The sequence below is a fragment of the Podarcis raffonei genome, chromosome 9 (assembly GCF_027172205.1).
Source record: "Podarcis raffonei isolate rPodRaf1 chromosome 9, rPodRaf1.pri, whole genome shotgun sequence".
Lineage (NCBI taxonomy): Eukaryota > Metazoa > Chordata > Lepidosauria > Squamata > Lacertidae > Podarcis > Podarcis raffonei.
The window spans coordinates 29,009,603-29,029,166 of NC_070610.1; the positions used below are offsets into that span (position 1 = coordinate 29,009,603).

General features: G+C 42.9%; 1 protein-coding gene across 7 annotated transcripts in view; it reads left to right on the top strand.

The window, feature by feature from the left end:
- FAT1 (FAT atypical cadherin 1) overlaps nucleotides 1–19,564 on the top strand; it is a 131,195-nt gene that overhangs the window by 88,248 nt on the left and 23,383 nt on the right. For all 7 annotated transcript variants that reach the window (XR_008332080.1, XM_053402389.1, XM_053402392.1 and 4 more), the window contains exons 12-22: nucleotides 281–434; nucleotides 809–1,042; nucleotides 2,245–2,634; nucleotides 3,630–3,844; nucleotides 4,172–4,309; nucleotides 10,272–10,415; nucleotides 14,790–14,987; nucleotides 16,255–17,056; nucleotides 17,717–17,848; nucleotides 17,949–18,112; nucleotides 19,037–19,499. Coding sequence is in view for 6 of the 7 variants with exons in the window: in XM_053402389.1 (XP_053258364.1) it covers nucleotides 281–434; nucleotides 809–1,042; nucleotides 2,245–2,634; nucleotides 3,630–3,844; nucleotides 4,172–4,309; nucleotides 10,272–10,415; nucleotides 14,790–14,987; nucleotides 16,255–17,056; nucleotides 17,717–17,848; nucleotides 17,949–18,112; nucleotides 19,037–19,499 (3,034 nt within the window). In the remaining variant the exon portion in view is untranslated. The remainder of the gene's footprint in view (nucleotides 1–280; nucleotides 435–808; nucleotides 1,043–2,244; nucleotides 2,635–3,629; nucleotides 3,845–4,171; nucleotides 4,310–10,271; nucleotides 10,416–14,789; nucleotides 14,988–16,254; nucleotides 17,057–17,716; nucleotides 17,849–17,948; nucleotides 18,113–19,036; nucleotides 19,500–19,564) is intronic.

Here is a 19,564-nt window from a genome sequence, read left to right on the forward strand (position 1 = left end):
TACAAATGGAACACACTCAACAGGAAGCGGAACATGTTCTTATTCCAAGGCAAAGTTCACAAACCCAAACAGCTACTTCTGGGTTTGCAGCATTCTTAATCCAAGTTGTTCATAAACTAAGCTGTTCTTACACCAAGGTACCACTGTACAATATACTTTCATGTTTTGTGTTGCACATTTCAAAAGCTTTTAATATCTAATCTTAATGATGCAATCTCTGTAGTGTCCAGATCTAGTTCCCTTAATGCGCTTTTTCAATGCTACTCTTAAAAACTTTTAGGCATTGTACACAGAGTCTGTCCCAGAAGATTCCCTGCCTGGCAAACTCATCATGCAGGTCTCAGCCACAGATGCAGATATTCGTTCCAACGCAGAAATAACTTACACATTACACGGTCCTAGAGCAGAAGATTTCATGCTCAGTCCAGAAACAGGTAATATTCAGAAGATATTATAAGCTGTGCCATTATTTCTTCTGAAAGTTTGATTGATCAGTGCCCTATCCTCCCTGACCATACGAGCTGGTGAAAGTTGTACCTGGAAACATCGGGAAGGCAGCGGATTGCAGAAAACTGCCTTACAAAACAATAATCTTCTTATGTGCTGAAAAGATTGACATTTTGTTCAAGACAGGTTAGCAGTGTGCAGCCATCTTTAAATGTCAGATATCACTGCTGAATTATGCCACACGGGGAATTTTGTTCTTTAAAAGATTGCTCGACTCAAACGTTTCCAGATCTTTGTGGGATGCTCAGCTCTTGTTTTAAAAGTCCTTTATTTGCTTTGTTTTTATTACTTCCATGCATAGGTGAGCTGAAAACACTAGGGGCACTTGACCGTGAGCAGAAAGCAGTATATACTCTTATGGTCAAGGCGTCAGATGGAGGAGGAAGGTTTTGCCAGGCTAAAATTATTCTCAATATAGAGGATATGAATGATAACACCCCAGAGTTCACAGCAGACCCATACTCCATCACAGTATTTGAGAATACAGAGGTGAAAACTCTTTTGACAAGAGTGCAAGCTACAGATGCCGATGCAGGTAAGATTTATTGAGTTGCATTCTTAATGCAACGCAAATGCTGAAATCTAAATGATATTTGTTAGTTTGCTTTTCATATTTTCAGCCCTCCTTTTCTCAGATTGTGCTTCATAAAACACATCCTGGTTGTAAATGTGCAAAACAAATTCTGAAGTTGTGGTGCAGCTACTGTTTTTCTCTCTCTCCCTCCCTCCTCTCCCATTCTCCCTCCTTGCTATTCGACCATGTTGCTTACCTAGTGTTCAGAAGTTGCTGCTATGGGTTGTGTGCTTTTCAACCCTGGGGTTCCTTGATGTGACTGCTGCAAGGGAGTGGTGGATGTGCTCTTGATTGTGCTCCCAAGCTCCATAAGGCAAAAGTAAGGCTCTGCACTTGCCTGTTGGGCTTCCTGTGCAAATAGTGAACCCTAAACTGCACCCCAGAGTCCTCTGTAGCAGGGATGGAGAATTGCACACCTCCAGCACCTGTGGATTCAACCTATGGCCTCTTCCTCATTAGCTCTGCCTGCCTCCTCAATCTCACAGATACTTTCATTCTAGCACTTAAGCTGCTGATTTGCATTTGGCCCTGTCCCCCTCGTCTCTGCCCCAGACAACACCAAATCAGTTTGGTGAGGCTCATTTGTTAAGCAGAGCTGACAACATCAGAAAGGAAGGAAGGTGGAAAAGGGAAGTGCCAGCCAAAGAAAACTCCACTAGAAAGGTGAGGGAGCAGGGGAAGTGTGTTCTCTATAAAGGGCTTGCCCCAATTTTATTGAATCAGCAGCTCTTAAAGCTTCCTTTATTCACCTTTCCCAGCAGGTTCTGTTCCTCAGTTGGCATTTCTGTTCTTTAGTAATCTGTTGTCTCATATCTTTATCCCATTTCTTTTTTATGTCCACCTCTGTATTGGATCAGGACATGCACTTCATAATACAGTCATCTTTCCCCTGGGAATGCTTTTGTGGATACCTGGTACTCAGAGTGGGGGCACTCCTTAGGACGCCTTGGTCACAAATCAAACTTTAGTGCAGTTCTTTGTATGGTGTGTTATCACAATTGAGCCAAAACATATGGATGATTGCATGTTCCTCGCTTTTCCCCATCTTACACAGTTCATTTTCCACCTTACGTAGTTCGTTTGTTCAGGGTTGTTGCTGAAGAAATGCGTTTTAAAATGCTACTAAGAACTTTGTTATGTTCTCTGTTTCCTTTTAATCATAGGATTAAATCGAAAGATTCACTACTCCCTGATAAATTCAGCAGATGGGCAGTTTTCTATTGATGAATTCTCTGGAATTGTTCGGTTGGAAAGGCCTTTGGATCGGGAGTTACACGCTGTGTATTCTCTGACTTTGAAAGCTGAGGATGAAGGTTCCCCAAGAAGGCTGTCTTCTGTTGGCACCCTTGTTATTTCTGTTCTGGATATAAATGATAACCCACCTGTCTTTGAGTACAAAGAGTACAGTGCAACTGTATCAGAAGACACAGTGGTTGGAATGGAGGTTCTTCAGGTTTACGCTGCTAGCCGGGACATCGAAGCTAATGCTGAAATCACCTATTCTATCATCAGTGGAAATGAACATGGGAAATTCAGTATTGATTCAAAAACAGGTAAACATTTGCAGCAGGGAAAATAATCAGATTTGGTAACCCGAACTTAGTATTCCCCTCACCAATTAATGTGTCTTCTTAAAACATCTGATTCAATGAGCTTAACTTACACATTGCTCAGATTCTATTTATTTAAAGAACCTGTAGAAGATAGAAAATAAGTAAAACATTAAAAAGTTTTGGAAAATGGTTATTACACTTTAACACTAGTTTTCAGTTGAGTTTTAATTTTTTTATTTCTGCATGCTCCCCAAGGTAAGGGTGTTTTTTTTTTCTTTGTGGAAAAAGATACAAGTCCAAAATGCAATAAGCTTCATGTTTATGAAATATATTTATGTTCTCAATTTATTTGCTTGCATAAACCCTGAATTGTGATATATATTTAATTATTTTTTTAAAGGCAGTAATGGTGGGTGTTTTGTTCATGATTAAATATTCTGTACCGCTGTTGGAATCTGTCTTGTCTTGGGAGACCTTCGGGGGGTAAAGCCAAACCACTGGAGAGTTACAGCGTCTGCTGTGGCTGTAGAGACTGGTATGACAGAGACGTGTTTTATTGCAAGTGGGGCAGATGAAGGTGTCCGGTTTTGCTGCTACAGGTACAGCAGGGTGTTTCTTCTCTCTGCGCTCTTCTTAGCAGTCATTCCTCCAATGTTCACTAAGTCATCATATATCCAGACTTCCAAGGACAAACACCATGAACAAGGAATGCAGCCAATTATGGGCATTGCTGTGCTACTTCCATAGAGGATATATGCAAACCGATCTAACTTGCCTTCATTTCCATGAGTCAAATTTTCAGCTATTTTGCTTGCTCCGCAAAGCAAAGAGTTGCAGCGGTCCATTATGATAGGCACAAAAGACATTTGAAAGCGCAGAAGCAGCCGCTGACCCTGAAATTACTTACTGAGTTATTTTGAAAGTTCCCTTTGTCTCCATATTTCCCTGAACAGAAAAGTGTCCTGACTTGTGGTTTGTTTGTTTTTCCCTTGTAGGTGCTATTTTTATTATTGGAAGCCTCGATTATGAGAGCTCCCCGGAGTATTATCTGACAGTGGAAGCCACAGATGGAGGGACACCTTCCTTGAGTGATGTTGTGACAGTAAATATAAATGTAACAGATATCAATGACAACACTCCTGCATTCAGTCAAGACACTTACACAGCAGTAATCAGTGAAGACGCTGAAGTTGAACAATCAGTTATTACAGTATGTAATTCAGTTTCCCTCATCCCCTGCCATTTTTGTGTGTGAGAGAGAAAGAGATAGAGAGTGCATGCTCATGTGTAGATTTATGGAATAAAAATCTATATGGAAAGCCTAAAATTCTTTAGTGAAAATTGTAAAATATTCTGTATTTCAAATGCATTTTCCATGAAATGAAAGGGAAACTAATTCAGCTGACAGTTGTGCATTTTGAACATTGCATTTTTCATTGAGTCCGTAGTATGCTAAACCAAAATCGTGAGATTTTGAAAGTGCACCCCTTGTCTATTACCTTGACTTGTTTTAAAATGGGAATTTGATTCCCTCTAGGTTATGGCAGCAGATCCTGATGGGCCTTCAAACAACCACATTCGCTACACAATTATAGATGGCAACCAAGGGAGCCCTTTCACAATTGACCCCACCTTGGGTGAAGTTAAGGTGGCAAAACCTCTCGACAGAGAGAAGGTAAGCTGCTACGTTTTGAGACTCAAGGTATGGCTTTCCAAGCGTAAGAGAGTGGCATTATCTCCATTTGTTCCATGGGGTTTTTAAATGGGTAATTTTAGAAAAGGTTGGGGGAAAGACCTGAGTGTGCCAGAGAGAGGAAAGAGCTGGTTATGGCTGGTTATTCTCTCAAAGCAGTTCTTAAGTTGGGGGAAGGGATTGCGCAAGTCTCAAGCCTATCTGGAAATCAGAACCTTTGATTTTGGAGCCCTTCTTATCAATTCCGCTGTTTGTAGATGTCATCCATAATTGTAGCTGATAATGCCAACAGCAGTTAAGTATTATTGGTTTTGCGTTTGGCAGCTTTGTAACGACAGTAAATAAAAGTAAGTAAAAGTGTATATGAAGCAGCAGATGTGAACAGGGCATTTCTCTACAGAAGATTATAGCAGGAGGTGCAGTACTTATGAGAGTACAGTGGTGCCTCGCAAGACGAAATTAATTCGTTCTGCGAGTTTTTTCGTCTAGCGAATTTTTCTTTTTAATTTAATATTTATTAGGATTTTCAAAAAACACACAACAAACAAGAACAAGAAATAAACAAAACAAAAGAGAAAAAAACAAACACAAAAATACAAAATATTCAAAACTAAACAACAATAAAAACACATAAAAGTTTCTGATACTTATTGTTCTTAACCTTATTTCTCAGACCTCCTCACACCTCCCCTTCTTGTATTCCCATTTAAATTGTCAGTTCAGCAAGTCCTTAACTTATTTCTTTACCTTAACTTATACATTTATTCTAACTTACTATTGTTTTACTTTCCTTCTTTTTTCCATTTCCTCCATTTATTTTTAACAATCTTATTTTCAATTAATTTAAAAAGAAAAAACCAATTTTACCTTATTAAAAACACACATCCATACTTATACCCCATTAATTATTCTTAAACCTTTTTCCTGAAGTCGACCGACATTTCCCTTCCACGATTTGCCCAATTTCCTTACCATTAACTAAATTATAAAAAACAAATTATCCTTATACACCCTTTGGATTCCCAACCTCCGCCCACCCTTTTCCCGGTTCCAGACCCCAACCAATGTCCATCAGTCTTTATGTTATTTATTTAGCCTGGAGATCTCACGTCCGAGGCCCTTATATCTCTCTCAGTTCCTTTCCGCCGGTCTCTTTGATGGTCCTTAATGTTAAGCCCCAAGTCTCGGAGGGGCTCCGGCCCAACAGAATCCATGTTGCTTCCAGCCAGTCCTCCATACTTAAAAGCAAAGCCTATGGGGTGCTCCAACTCTTGTTTCAGATTTCTTACAGATCCAAATGTCCCCAAAGCTCCAGCTTTCACCTTCAACCAATTTGTAATCCTCAGATCTTCAGGTCTCCTCCCGAGGAGATCTTTCCATTTTCCAGATTCCCATTCAGACCAGGCTTTCCACATCCAATTTTTATTATCCTTTTTTGTCATCATGTCAGGCCTCATGTTGTAACTCTCCTTTAACTCCTGCAAATCTCCTGCTCCTCCTTCATTTTCTTCAAAAACAACACATTGCTCCATCGTTTCTACGCTTTCAGTTTCATTTATTTGTTCAGTTAAATAGGCTTCCTGTTTCAAGTCCTTATCAGGCTCCAAGCTGTTGTTTACTGTCCAGTGTAGTAATGATACGTTTGTAGACAAAGCATTGTATTCATCTTTCAAGTTTCCCAAGAGAACGAAAACTCTGTCTAGTTCTGCTTGGAATTTACATACTCCAGTCATTTTTGTAGTGTAATGTCCTTATTCCCCCTCTAGGGGGATTTTAGTTCCTTAATGTTCCTTTCAGCTCAAAACCAAAAGTCCAGTTATTTTGTATCAGCCCTCCTTGTTTTTAACAAAGTTGTACCAAATAAACCAGCAGAAACAGCAGAAACAATGTTTTCTTTTTCCAGCTGACAGCTAGCTGACTAACAGCTCACTTGACAGCTGTCAAAATCTTCCATACACCAGGCTTTCTCATAGGGCGTTCCCGGGTCTGGGGGGGGGGGGGTAAAATTTCAGTCCCCAAGTTCTTTTTATCCTCCAGTAAATCTTCTTATAGTGTCAAAACCGTGAAATCAAAATCTTTTCATTAAAAAAAACAAGAAGCAAATTCTTTCGACCTTAGGTGCTCAGTCCTTTGCTTTAAATTGTTTACAAAGGGGGGGGGTGACTTCCTTTTTAGCCCCTTCCCGCTCGTTCCAAATCCAGAATTAAAAATTTTTTATAAAGTCCCAATCTCCGTATTACTCACGGGTTTATATTTTAGAGTCCAGTCGATCTTGGAAGAAGTTGGCGCTCTCTGTCTATGGCTTGCGGCTTCACTCCGTAGGCGAGGGAGTACTCTCAGCACCACGCCTCACCCTGCCTCCGTTCCGAAGCCTTTAAAAAGGCTCCGTCGCAGATTGGGGGGGCGCAAATGGTGCCCGCCGAGTCTCTGTGTTCACAGGCATCCGCGCCTGTGATTTTAAGGGTCCCCGCTTCGCCGCAGCGGCCAGACCCAGACGCTACGGAGCCGATTCCCTCCGGAGCTCGGAGGGAATCCGCCATTAAACAATGGCGCCAACCCGGAAGTCGCGAATTTTTCGTCTTGCGAAGCACAAAATCCCATAGGAATGCATTGAAATTCAATTAATGCGTTCCTATGGTCAAAAAAAGTCCAAACAAAGCCAAATTTGGTACAACAAGAGTTTATTAACTGCTCTTTAAAGTCACACATACTATAAAGAGCAGTTCAAAAATTGAAGGAAAAATAAATTAAGTTTCTAAACATGACAGAAAAACATTTAAAAATCAACAAAGTGTACCGTACATTTTCTAAGACTCTGGGGGACCACTCGAAGAAGGTTCCTCTTCCACTCTTTGCTTCTTGCTGAAGAACCTGTCCATGGTCTGCTGCTTCATCCGCCTTTTCAGCACCTCCCTGAAAGGCGACATGACCCTCATATCATAAGTGTTCCCAAGGTCATGTGCCAGGTCCTTGTCAGGGTGGTGCCGCTGTGCAAAAGCCTGCACATCCTTCCACTTCTGGCAAATGTCCCTCAGTTCTTTGGAGGACAGCCGATCCTCAGTTGCTTCCTCCTCTTCCAGTGAGGCCTGCTCCTGCGCAGCCGCTGCCTGCAGTTCGACCAGCTCCTGGGTGGTCAGCTCGTGGTCGTGCTCCTACACCAGCTCGCTGACGTCCTCCTCTGTGACCTCCAGTCCCATGGTCCTCCCCAAGGCAACAATGTCCTGCACCACTGTTGACTCTGGTGCATCAGAGTCACTTGGTGCCACACAGTCCGGCCACAGGCTGCGCCAAGCGCAATTCAAATTTCTCTGGCTGATCCCGTTCCAGGCCATGGTGATCATCTTCAAGCAGGTGACGACGTCGAAGTGGTCCTTCCAGAATTCCCGCAGGGTGATGGTGGTGCAGTCAGTCACCTCGAAGCATCGCCTGAAAAGCTCCTTGGTGTAGAGTTTTTTGAAATTGGCGATGACCTGCTGATCCATCGGCTGGAGCAGTGGCGTGGTGTTAGGCGGCAGGAACATGATGCTGATGAAGCTGAACTCCTCCAACAAGTCCTCCTCAAGGCCTTTAGGATGAGCAGGAGCATTGTCCATCAGAAGCAAAACCTTCAGCGGCAGGTCGTTGTCCAGCAGGTACTGTTTGACAGCAGGGCCCAAAGCAAGATTGACCCAGTCCACAAACAGCACACGTGTGACCCAAGCTTTGCTGTTGGATCGCCACATGACACTCAGCTGCTCCTTGTCGATCTTGTGTCTCTTGAAGGCCCGTGGGTTCTCCGAGTGGTACACTAGCAGGGGCTTGATCTTCAGGTCGCCGCTTGCGTTGGTACAGAAGAGCAGGGTCAGACGGTCCTTCATGGGCTTGTGGCCAGGCAACTTGGCCTCCTCCTGTGTGATGAAAGTCCTTTGGGGCATCCTCTTCCAAAACAGCCCGGTCTCGTCGCAGTTGAAGACCTGCTGTGGAACGTAGCCCTCCGTCTTCACAACCTCCAGGAACTCCGCTGCAAAGTCTTCAGCTGCAGGAACATCAGAACTGGCAGCCTCTCCATGCCTGACCACGCTATGGATTCCAGATCTTGTCTTGAACCGGTCAAACCAACCTCTGCTTGCCTTGAAGACTTCTGGCTCGCCTGAGGTTCCTGGCTGTTCCCGGACGAGGTCTGCGTGCAAGGCCTTGGCCTTCTTGCAAATGACGGCCTCAGTCACTGTGTCCCCTGCACACTGCTTCTCTTCTAACCAGATGAGCAGCAACTTCTCGACCTCCTCCAGAACAGCTGGGCGGTTCTTCATGATCCTGGTGACTCCCTTGGCTGCATCCGTCGCAAGGATCTTCTCCCTCATCTTCAGGATGGTCCCGATGGTCGATGGATTCCTGCCGTACTCCCTGGCGAGGTCTGTCACACGCATTCCACCGTCGTGCTTCCGGATGATCTCCTTCTTCATTTCCAGCGTCACCTTCTCCTTCTTCCTCTCGCCGGCCTCTGCAGCAGCAGTCTTCTTGGGTCCCATGGCAGCACAGCTCCTTCGTAAACTCAGAAAAAGAAAAAGAAATCAGTGCTTAACTTCCAAAAAATTCAAAAGCACCCAGCCACCCACCACACAGAAAATCAAACACAGAACCAAGTCCTAGAATTCCAAACACCCCAACCCAAAATCCAAAAACCCCAAAAAAAGTTTTAAAAGTCTAACTTACGAAATGGCTGCAAATCACCAAAGTCTTCAAAATCCTCAAATGGCTGCAAAAGAAGTTTCGGAAAAGCTTTAAAAATCACCAAAGTCTTCAAAAACCTCAACTGTTCCCCCAGCCACCCACCCACCACACAGAAATTGCAAACCCCTCCCCAACTGTTCCCCCAGCCACCCACCACACAGAAATTCAAACCCAGAATTTTTTTTAAAAAAAACCACATGGCCCAATGGTCACAGAAAATCATAAAAATGCAGAAAAAACCCACACAAGCTCCCAGATTCTTGCAAACCTCTCCCCAACGCCAAGTCCTTGAATTCCAAACACCCCAACCCAAAATCCAAAAAACCCAAAAAAAGTTTTAAAAGTTTAACTTACCAAATGGATGCAAAAGAAGTTTTGGAAAAGCTTCAAAAAGCACCAAAGACCTCAAAAACCTCAAAAAAGGCTACCACACCGCGTGCTATGTATTGCTCCTCGAAGTTCAAGTCGCAACTGCACCTCTTCAAGCAATGCACTCTGGGTATTAACGGTTTTACAAAAAAGGAAACAAACTTGCAAGACGTTTTCGTCTTGCGAAGCAAGCCCATAGGGAAATTCGTCTAGCGAAGCACATCGAAAAACGAAAAACTCTTTCGTCTAGCGAGTTTTTCGTCTTACGAGGCATTTGTCTTGCGGGGCACCACTGTAACTTTGCTCAGATACCATGAGTCCATGTCTCCTAAACTGTGGTTTGCAGGGTTAGGATTGTGTTTTGTCTTGCATGCTCCTTCCTCCCCTCCCTCCTTTCCTCACATGTGGGTTTCCTTCTCCACATCCTAGTTGTCTCCTACCATATTTTGCTGTGACAACAGAATTGACAAATTGCAATTAGGATCTTTACCTCTAAACCAAGGTTTGTAATCTTGCTTCAAATCATAGTTTGGAAGCAAGGTGGTAACTATGGTTTTCTGATTTGGACATCTCGAGGAAATGATGGAGGGAAACTGTGTAATAAGAGCATAGGAGACTGTATCATGTTTTTTAAAATCTGGTTTAGAGAATTGGGTTCATGATAGGAAAGCAGAGATGATGTGCAGATAATGTCTAAACAGTAAATGTGTGAAGACAACAAGCACTCTCACTGTATAAGATCCCAGATAGGCCATGCAAAATGTCATAATGCAACAGCAATAAGAATATGTACATTCTAATATTGTTTAATTTCTTTTTTTAATTGCCTATTTTTCTTAATATCTCCATGTGCTTCACTCTTAAGGTTTCTGGTTACACTCTGACAGTTCAAGCATCTGACAATGGAAACCCACCTAGAGTCAACACAACTACAGTTAATATTGATGTATCTGATGTAAATGACAACCCACCAGTGTTTTCCAAGGAGAACTACAGCATCATTATCCAGGTAATTTATATATCACATAGAGAACAGACACGCTAATGGGAAACACAGTTGTGTGGATTGTCAGGGAGAGGACCACACCTTGGTCATTGCCACCAAGGTCCTGGGCAGTGCTTTTTTCTCTGGGGGTACTTAAGGATATGCAGTACCGTGACCTTTTTTTCTAGAAGAAAAGCACTGGTCCTGTAGTATATTAAAATGTTAATATTTTTATTTCAGTTTGAAGTTTTGGAAGTTGATAATACTGGTAATGGTAAGCAAAATTTGGCTTGGCTTACTAGCCAGACCACTTGTGTCATCACTGAACCCTCTGTGCCTTGGTTCCCATAGCTGGTACAGGTAATTCAGGGAAGGAATAAGTATTTGTCCTTTTGGTGGGGTTTTGAAGACAGGGCAAACAGCACGTCTCTATAGCTGTGTCCTACAAAAACCCAGTGAGAAAGGAAAGAAACCACCCCTCTGCTCCCCAGAAGGAGTATTCTTTTATTTCCTTTCTGTGGGGGTTTGGCAGGAAGCAAAAGAGGTAAGTCGAAGCTGGTGCCTTTTGTCAAAGCACAGCTTCTGGGGATGGAAGCTATCTCCCACCCCTACCGCTGCCACCATTTTCTGCAAAGGAAAGAAGAGGTCATATTGTTCTTACTAGTTGAGCAGGAAAGTGCCAGCCATGCCTTCCAGCTTCCTCCTGCAAGAAAAGCTAATGGGAGGAGGGAAAGAAATTGCTGCTGCTTTTCTCCATGGGGAATGGGTATTAAAGGAGGTGGCCTTCTTCTCTTCCCATTAGGTTTTTGCAAGAGGCAGCAACAAGGCACAGCTGCTGTTTTCTGCAAAAGCCCGTGCTTTTGAGCAAAATGATTTTTCATTTCCTTCCCATTCTTTCCCCCCATGCTGCGCACTGGACTTTGGGAGCATGGACTTGTAAAATGCCTCCTGAAAAGAAAAAGAAAAACAAAAAACACGAAGGGAAATAAATTACCCCATGTTGCAGCCTCGGAGAAGAAAGAGGGTATTTTTTCCCTCCCTGTTCCTTACAGTTTTGTGCAGGATGTTACAGCATGGCGCTGCTGGTACTTTTTACAAAAGCCCAACTTTTGGGAGAGAAAATGCCTTTGATTTCATCCATGAACAGCAGGGGAAGGCAAGAAAGTTGTGTTTCCAAAAGCAGGGCATAGGCGCACACCACATCGTGGAGGGTTACTGTTTTACAGTAAGCAGCTTTATTGAATCCTCCATATTACGAAAAGCACTTCATTGATTCCGTAATGTTGATTTGCTGGAAAGCAGTAGTTAGCGAGTAATCAAGAGTGGCAATTGTTAACAATTTGCAGGGGCCTTGTGCGGTGATCAAAATAGGCACCCTTTGATTAGTTTGTTAACAGCCTTGTGTTTACTCCCAAATCTAAACTGATGCACCAAGAAGCAAGTTTGTACAGTCTCATCTGAAGGCTGGAATTGGAATGGGAAGGAATCTTGGATTTTCCATTACTCACTGACCAACAATGATGTGTAGATGCACTTTGAAAGGAGAGAGCTGGTAGTGTTGATTGAGCTGAAGAACAGCAGAGAGATGTTGGCGAATGTGCTCTTATAAATGGTTTGGGGGTTACTTTTTAACGGTACACAGAGAGCTTATTGTGCAGTAGGCTAGGAAAGAAACAGCTTGGTGGAATTGAATCCAGTTTGCCCAACGTATCCATTCCTCTTATAATAATGCAACACAGTACAATGCTGAATCTTTGATTTCAGTATGGCAAAAATAAGTCACAGAAGCAGAGGTTCTAATTGTGCCAACATAACCGAGTCTATTGCCTCGGACACGATAGGGTTACAGCATAAATGTATGAACCAGACAAAGAATGGGAGACAGTGAGCTTTGTCCTCCTTTTAACCAGATAGGAAGTGGAATGACAGAGAGATTAAGAGATTTACTTCACAAGAAGGTTACAACACAGGCAGGAAGTAATCCTGGATCTTTTAGCTCTCAGCTGTTTTACACATAAGAATTGTCCTAATAGGTCAGCTCAGTATTTCATTCTGCTCTCCAGCCTACCTCAGCAGTGGCCGTTTTAAAGAAATTGCAGCAGAGTGACCTCCCAACTGTGGAGTGAATCAACTATTCCCATGCATTTTCCCCCCCTTTCATTTTCTCTTTATGTGCCTGCCATGGCCTCTCATAGGCTCTAGGCACAGAGATTGAGATTAGTCATAGAGTCTCATAGAATTATAGAGTTTGAAGGGACCATAGGTAAAGGGACCCCTGACTATTAGGTCCAGTCATGGCCGACTCTGGGGTTGCGGCGCTCATCTCACTTTATTGGCTGAGGGAGCCGGCATACAGCTTCTGGGTCATGTGGCCAGCATGACTAAGCCGCTTTTGGCAAACCAGAGCAGCGCACGGAAGCGCCGTTTACATTCCCATCTGGAGTGGTACCTATTTATCTACTTGCACTTTGATGTGCTTTCGAACTGCTAGGTTGGCAGGAGCAGGGACCGAGCAACGGGAGCTCACCCTGTCGCGCGGATTCGATCCACCGACCTTCTGATCGGCAAGCCCTAGGCTCTGTGGTTTAACCCACAGCGCCACCCACGTCCCACTGAAGGGACCATAAGGATCATCTAGCCCAAACTCCTGCAATGCAGGAATCTTTTGCCCAGTGTTGGTCTTGAACCCACAACTCTGAGATTAAGAGAATCATGCTCTACCAGCTGAGCTACCCTAGCAGGTCTAAGTACCCTAAAAAAACCCTTTCCTCGGGAAATCTGAAGTAGGCTCTTAAAGCAGAATTTAAGTTTCCTGGGGACAGGCATTGGGTTGTATTGAGCGAACTTTTATTCAGAGGAGACCTAATGGACAGGACTAACTATAAGTTCATTGATCTTAATGGATCTACTCTGGGTAAATGTTAATTGAATACAGCCTGTTATGTTTTTTCACATAATATTATCTACCTGGTCATTTAGAAGATGCTAGTATAACCTATTAATCAGAAAGAAATCACAGGAAAAGTAGAAAGTTAAGATGTCCTTTTTTTTCTTCAAGTCAGTAAATTAGTTTGCTCTGTTTCTCCAGGGTGTCTTTTCCTGGTGGCTCGATGGTACTTAGTGGCATTCAGCATATAACTGAGCCAGGTTATGTAATGTGAAAGGAAAAACCCAATGTCTGTCTAAAAAACCTGATATCCTGTTCTTGCTACCTTTTTTATATTGGTGTGCCTCTTCTTCTGTTCTCTTGTGTTCCTTTCTCTAAGAAAGAGACAGAGCAAAGGACAACAGTGGAGAGATAGGAACACAGAGATATAAAACTGACCACTTTCCACCTGACTCCCTATCCCTTTCAGCACGTCTTTCTTTCTCTCTCAGTTGGACTCACTTGATACCAGGTTGTCCTTCTCTTTCCCAGCAGATTCCATTGCTCAATTCACCATATTTTGTTTTCCAATTTCTTCAAGCTCAGTTGGGATGGGGCTTTTGGGGAGGGGTGGAGTATGGGGTTTCAAAAGCTTTTATTTTTTTTTAATAAATATGCTCGATTTTAAACAACTTAGGTTTAAACTGTTCTTATTTACATTTTTTTAGTTATATAAAGTGCATATTATTTTGAGTTAAAGTAATAATAATAATAATAATAATAATAATAATAATAATAATAATAATAATAATAAATTTTATTTATATCCCGCCCTCCCCAGCCGAAGCTGGGCTCAGGGCGGCTAACAACAATAAAACAATACAAAAGTACAACACAAACAACACTCTAAAACCATTCATTATAAATTAATTAAATTCAAGCCACTGGCCACCATTGGGCCAGAGCTCCGCGAAGATTGCCGAGGGAGGCAGTCAGGCTGTGCCCTGGCCAAAGGCCTGGCGGAACAGCTCTGTCTTGCAGGCCCTGCGGAAAGATGTCAAGTCCTGCAGGGGCCTAGTCTCTTGTGACAGAGTGTTCCACCAGGTTGGAGCCACAGCCGAAAAAGCCCTGGCTCTAGTTGAGGCCAGCCTAACTTCTCTGTGGCCTGGGACCTTCAAGATGTTTTTATTTGAAGACCGTAAGTTTCTCTGTGGGGCATACCAGGAGAGGCGGTCCCGTAGGTACGAGGGTAAAAAAAGCTTCAGATGAATGGAAATTCAAAAACATGTCGTTTTTGGAATGAATGCAGGAGTTGTTCCCATAGGGCCTTTTTTTCCCCTTGGGGTTTTTATTTTGGGGAGAGGGGCTTGAAATCTTGGTACTCCCAAGAATTTGCTTATAACTCCCATTTTTTGTGTGGCTGCAGCTGTTTTGGCTACCTAAGCAATGTCATCTAGTATATAAGAAGAGTGAACAGATTATTTTTTGCTTACTTTACTTGCTGCTACAACTTCTTCTTTTTTCTTTTATAGGAAAATAAGCCAATTGGGTTTAATGTCCAGCAGCTGATGGTAACAGACAAGGATTCTTCCCACAATGGGCCACCTTTCCGTTTCACCTTTGTCAGTGGGAATGAAGACAGCGCTTTTGAGATCACTCAACAAGGAGTACTTACAACCGCTATTCAACTAAAACGCAAAGTGAAGGATCATTATTTTCTTCACGTTAAGGTGCAAAGTGTTCACAATATGGTGCTTGAAATGTATTGTAACATTTGTGATGGGGAAGGGAATACGTGTGTGTTTAAAACATTTTACCCCACTTCTTAGCTGATAAAGCTCCCAGAGTGAGTTATAGATCAGTGAAAAAGAGAAAGGCTTCCAGATGAACTTACAATATTTGTGAGTGCTGCTTCATATTCCAAGTAGTGATTTAGTGTGGAATGTATAATTCAGTTAACACTAATCTGAAGTATACTTCACTGTGACTATACTGAAAGCTACTACTTCACTACCCAGTACTGCTCTTGACTGAGGCATGGCATGGAAATTAAAGAAACTTCTTGTAAGCATAGGTTTCTTCCTGTGGCAGATGCACCTGCACAAAATTCATTCATTCATTCATTCATTCATTTTTGCTTTTATATCTCTCCTTCCCTTCAAATAACTCCAGGGGAAATACATGACTCTTCCCCTCTCCGTACTGCCCTCACAACAACCCTGAGAGGCAACTACCGCATTCAAGTAGTGAGCTCATGCAGGATCCTGGCTCCTTTCCCCTGAATATGTAAATTATAAGTTTCTCCAGCTGCACCCTGTTCATCTGAGTAATTGCTTCAATAAGGGTCCTGCTGTTATTTGTGGGAATCATCTCTTAAGTCATGCGCATTAAGAGTTCAGAGCACCAGCTCAAGAGGGCAAAAACCTCACCACTTTTTAAGTTGAACTGGAGGGAGTGGAGAGAATTCCTTCCTAATCTCAAAATAGATGACTTCTGATTTTAATGGCGTGTGTAGTAACATATTTAGGAGATTCGTAATTGGATAACTTGTCAGTATCTCAAGAAATACATTCATTGAATAGTTTTGTGTGTGGCTCTGTGATTCCTGGGAAAAGAATAGCTTTCTTTGAGTTTGGATTTCGAAGGGGAGGAAAGCTTTCAAAGTGCCATCTGCTGTTGAAACAGGTTACTTCATTGCTAATATTTTCCATAAAACACTGTGGCAGGTTTAGCAGTAGCTTCTTCAAGAACCATTGGCAACTCTTTGGAAATAGTTCTAGTAGTTGGAGCTCCGCACCTGCATGGATGGTTCTTAATTGCGATCAAGAAGTTGGAAGCAAATTGCACTATTTTAATGTGACAGCTCTTTGCTGGTCAGTTCTTCTGTACAAAGCATTCATTAAAGACCTTGACCTCTTTAATAATCATATAAAGCTTCTAGTTAAAAGCTGATGAAATTGAGCAGAAACTCAATGCTTGTGCATCATTTTCCACTAGGTGGCTGATAATGGAAGACCTCAGTTGTCATCTTTGACTTATGTGGACATTAGGGTCATTGAGGAAAGCATCCATCCTCCAGCAATTCTGCCCTTGGAAATCTTCATCACAACCTTTGGGGAGGAATATTCTGGCGGTGTCATTGGAAAAGTACATGCAACTGATCAAGATGTTTATGACACTTTGACGTACCACCTGGATCCCAAGATGGACTCGGTGTTCTCTGTCTCTAGCACAGGTGGTAAGGTGATAGCTCACAAAAGGCTAGATGTAGGACAATATCTGCTGAACGTTACTGTTACAGATGGAAAGTTTACTACCGCCGCTATCATTTCAGTCCATATCCGACAAATCACGCAGGAACTGTTGAACCACAGTATAGCTTTCCGTTTTGCCAACCTTGCCCCAGAGGAGTTCATCGGTGACTATTGGCGCAATTTTCAGAGGGCTCTGAGGACCACCTTGGGAGTCAGAAGAAATGACATACAGATTATTAGCCTGCAACCGTCTGATCCTCCATTGAACCTTGATGTGCTGCTGCTTGTAGAAAAGTCTGCTGGTTCTCAGCATTCAACCAGAGCCCTACTCCATAAGATCAACTCCTCTGTGGCTGACCTTGAAGAGACCTTGGGCGTCCGGATACTCAACGTTTTCCTCAAGCTGTGTTCGGGCCTGGATTGCCCTTGGAAATTTTGTGAAGAAAAAGTGACCCTAAATGAGAACATCATGTCAACCCACAGCACTGCCAGGCTGAGTTTTGTCACACCGCATCACCGGAGAACTGCAGCCTGTCTTTGTACAGGTAAAGTAACCATACAAAGTATGCTGGAAAATAAATTGTGTATGATCTTTCACATCGCAGAGGGTTTAATTGCACTCCTTACTTTTAAGGCTCCAGTCTTAAGCCTAGCAATTTCATGAGATAGGGAAGATGTACCTGGTAGTTATTCCTTTAGCTAATAAGGTATCTCTTAAGCACTTGAAGAATTTCATTTTTGCCTTCCATTGTCTTTAAATGGATTTTGCACAGGATCTTCGGCATAGATTTTGAGGGGAAATTCTACTAGTACCTTTGGGGAAATAGCGTGCCCTTGAAAAATGTGGATCAGCAGCCTTAAGGGATATGGAAGCAGTTAAAATATATGTTCGGCTTTAGCTAGGTAACATTTTAGGATAGCGTCATGTCGGGAGAAGAAAGTGTTGCGGTGTCAGGTGAGCAGTTCTCCCAGCTGGAGCTCATATTATAGCAGTTTAAGAATCCCATGTCTCCTGTAATTTCTTGCTTATTTCCTTGTCACCTACTATAACACAGCTATAATTTTCATCACCCGTTGTGCCTGGAGAATATTAGGCTTTCAGTTTTAGGAGTCGTTGCATTAAAAAAAAATTGCCATGTTTGGGAAGAATGTGATAAAAATAAAACCTTGCTCTATTTATATATAACTATTATCTATATTTACAGAAGGAAGCTGTCCCCTTGTGAGCAGTGCCTGTGAGGGGAATCCATGCCCTGAAGGTACAGAATGTGTAGCAGATCCCAGAGAAGGAAAGTTTACTTGTATTTGCCACGGAAGCAACAATGCCCAGTGCCCTGGTAAGATTTTAACTCCTAATACCCTTCAGCTTTGTCTTCAGCCTTCTTGCTGAGAAATGAAGCTTTGAGTCATAGCGCTCTCCTTCTCCTTTTTTAAAAGTATCGGTTGGACCATCAGTGACTTTTACTGGAAGCAGCTACATGAAGTATCGCCTCATGGAAAACGAGAACAAGGAAGAAATGAAGCTCACTATGAGACTCAGGACGTACTCGACTCAAGCGGTTGTTATGTATGCCCGAGGAACGGACTATAGCATTTTAGAGGTGTGTTAGTTTCAAATGCTAGAAGCCTTAAACTGTGCAAAAAACTGCCTTAACACACTCACTTTGAAATCTAATTTGCACCTAAATTGTCCCAGGCTTAGAATGACTCATTTGATTCCAACCAACGACATATAACTGAACACCCTGTAAATAAGCAGGCAATAGACAGTACATATTTAGTAAAGTATGTGATGCCTTCTACAGTATTGGAAATGATGCTTAAATATTCCAGCTGCTGACAGTTTATAGACAAATATGCCCCACGTTATTATGCGATGATAAGAAACACTGTGAAAAGGTAGGTGTTAACTGAGATGGAAAAATGAATGAAAATGCGTGTGTGTGTGTGTGTGGCCAGCAGTAACTGGAGGTTGAAAATATATATAAAGCACAGTCATTTCCACCAAAGTGAACCCGCTTGATCTTTCAACACTGAAAGTATTCTGCCTAATAATCATAACCTTACTCTTAAGAAGAAAAAAACAAAGCAAAGCACTACATTTAAGCCAAAGTGTTAAGATATGCCACCAAATGATCGCTATAGGTGTAATCAAAGCTCCCAGCATCAACATTGCTTTAACATAACTAGCAGCTTCTGCTCATATGAGAGTTTTGCTTAATAGGGTTCTGCTGCTTATTTGTCCCACATGTAGTGGCCAATAGGTAGAATCCTGCATCGTGGTGCATGCTGCTGTTCCTGGCAGCCATTGCCTGCCAAGCGGTGTGCTCATGCCCCTTTCACCCAGCATCACCTCGTGAGTAAGGAAGCAAGGTGGTTTCAGTCTGGATCCTGCAGGTGCATCACTTATTAGTGGCAACGGGAGGTAACGCCACACTGGGCTGTTGCTGCAAATGAAGCTGGGGGACAGAGAGAGAGAGAGAGAGAGGACCTCTTTTTATGTGTTGCCTTTTCTCTTTGCTTAGATCCACCATGGGAGGCTGCAGTACAAATTTGACTGCGGAAGTGGCCCTGGGATTGTGTCTGTGCAGAGCACGCAGATCAACGACGGCCAGTGGCATTCGGTGTCCCTTGAAGTTGATGGGAACTATGCCAAGCTGATTCTGGACAGGGTACACACCGCGTCTGGCATTGCTCCTGGCACTTTAAGGACACTGAACCTGGACAACCATGTGTTTTTTGGTGGCCACATTCGGCAGCAAGGCGCAAGGCATGGAAGGAGCCCGCAGGTTAGCAATGGCTTCAGAGGCTGTATGGATTCCATAGTACTAAATGGCCAAGAATTGCCCCTGAACAGCAAACCACGGAGTTACGCACACATGGAAGAATCTGTGGATGTATCCCCTGGGTGTTTACTGGCTATGACAGAGGATTGTTCAAGTAGTCCTTGCCAGAATGGGGGCATTTGTAACCCGCTACCCAGTGGAGGTAAGTTTGGCGCTTTTTCACAGTATTTGCTTTGTATTAAGTAGTGGGTGCTCTTTTCATTCTTG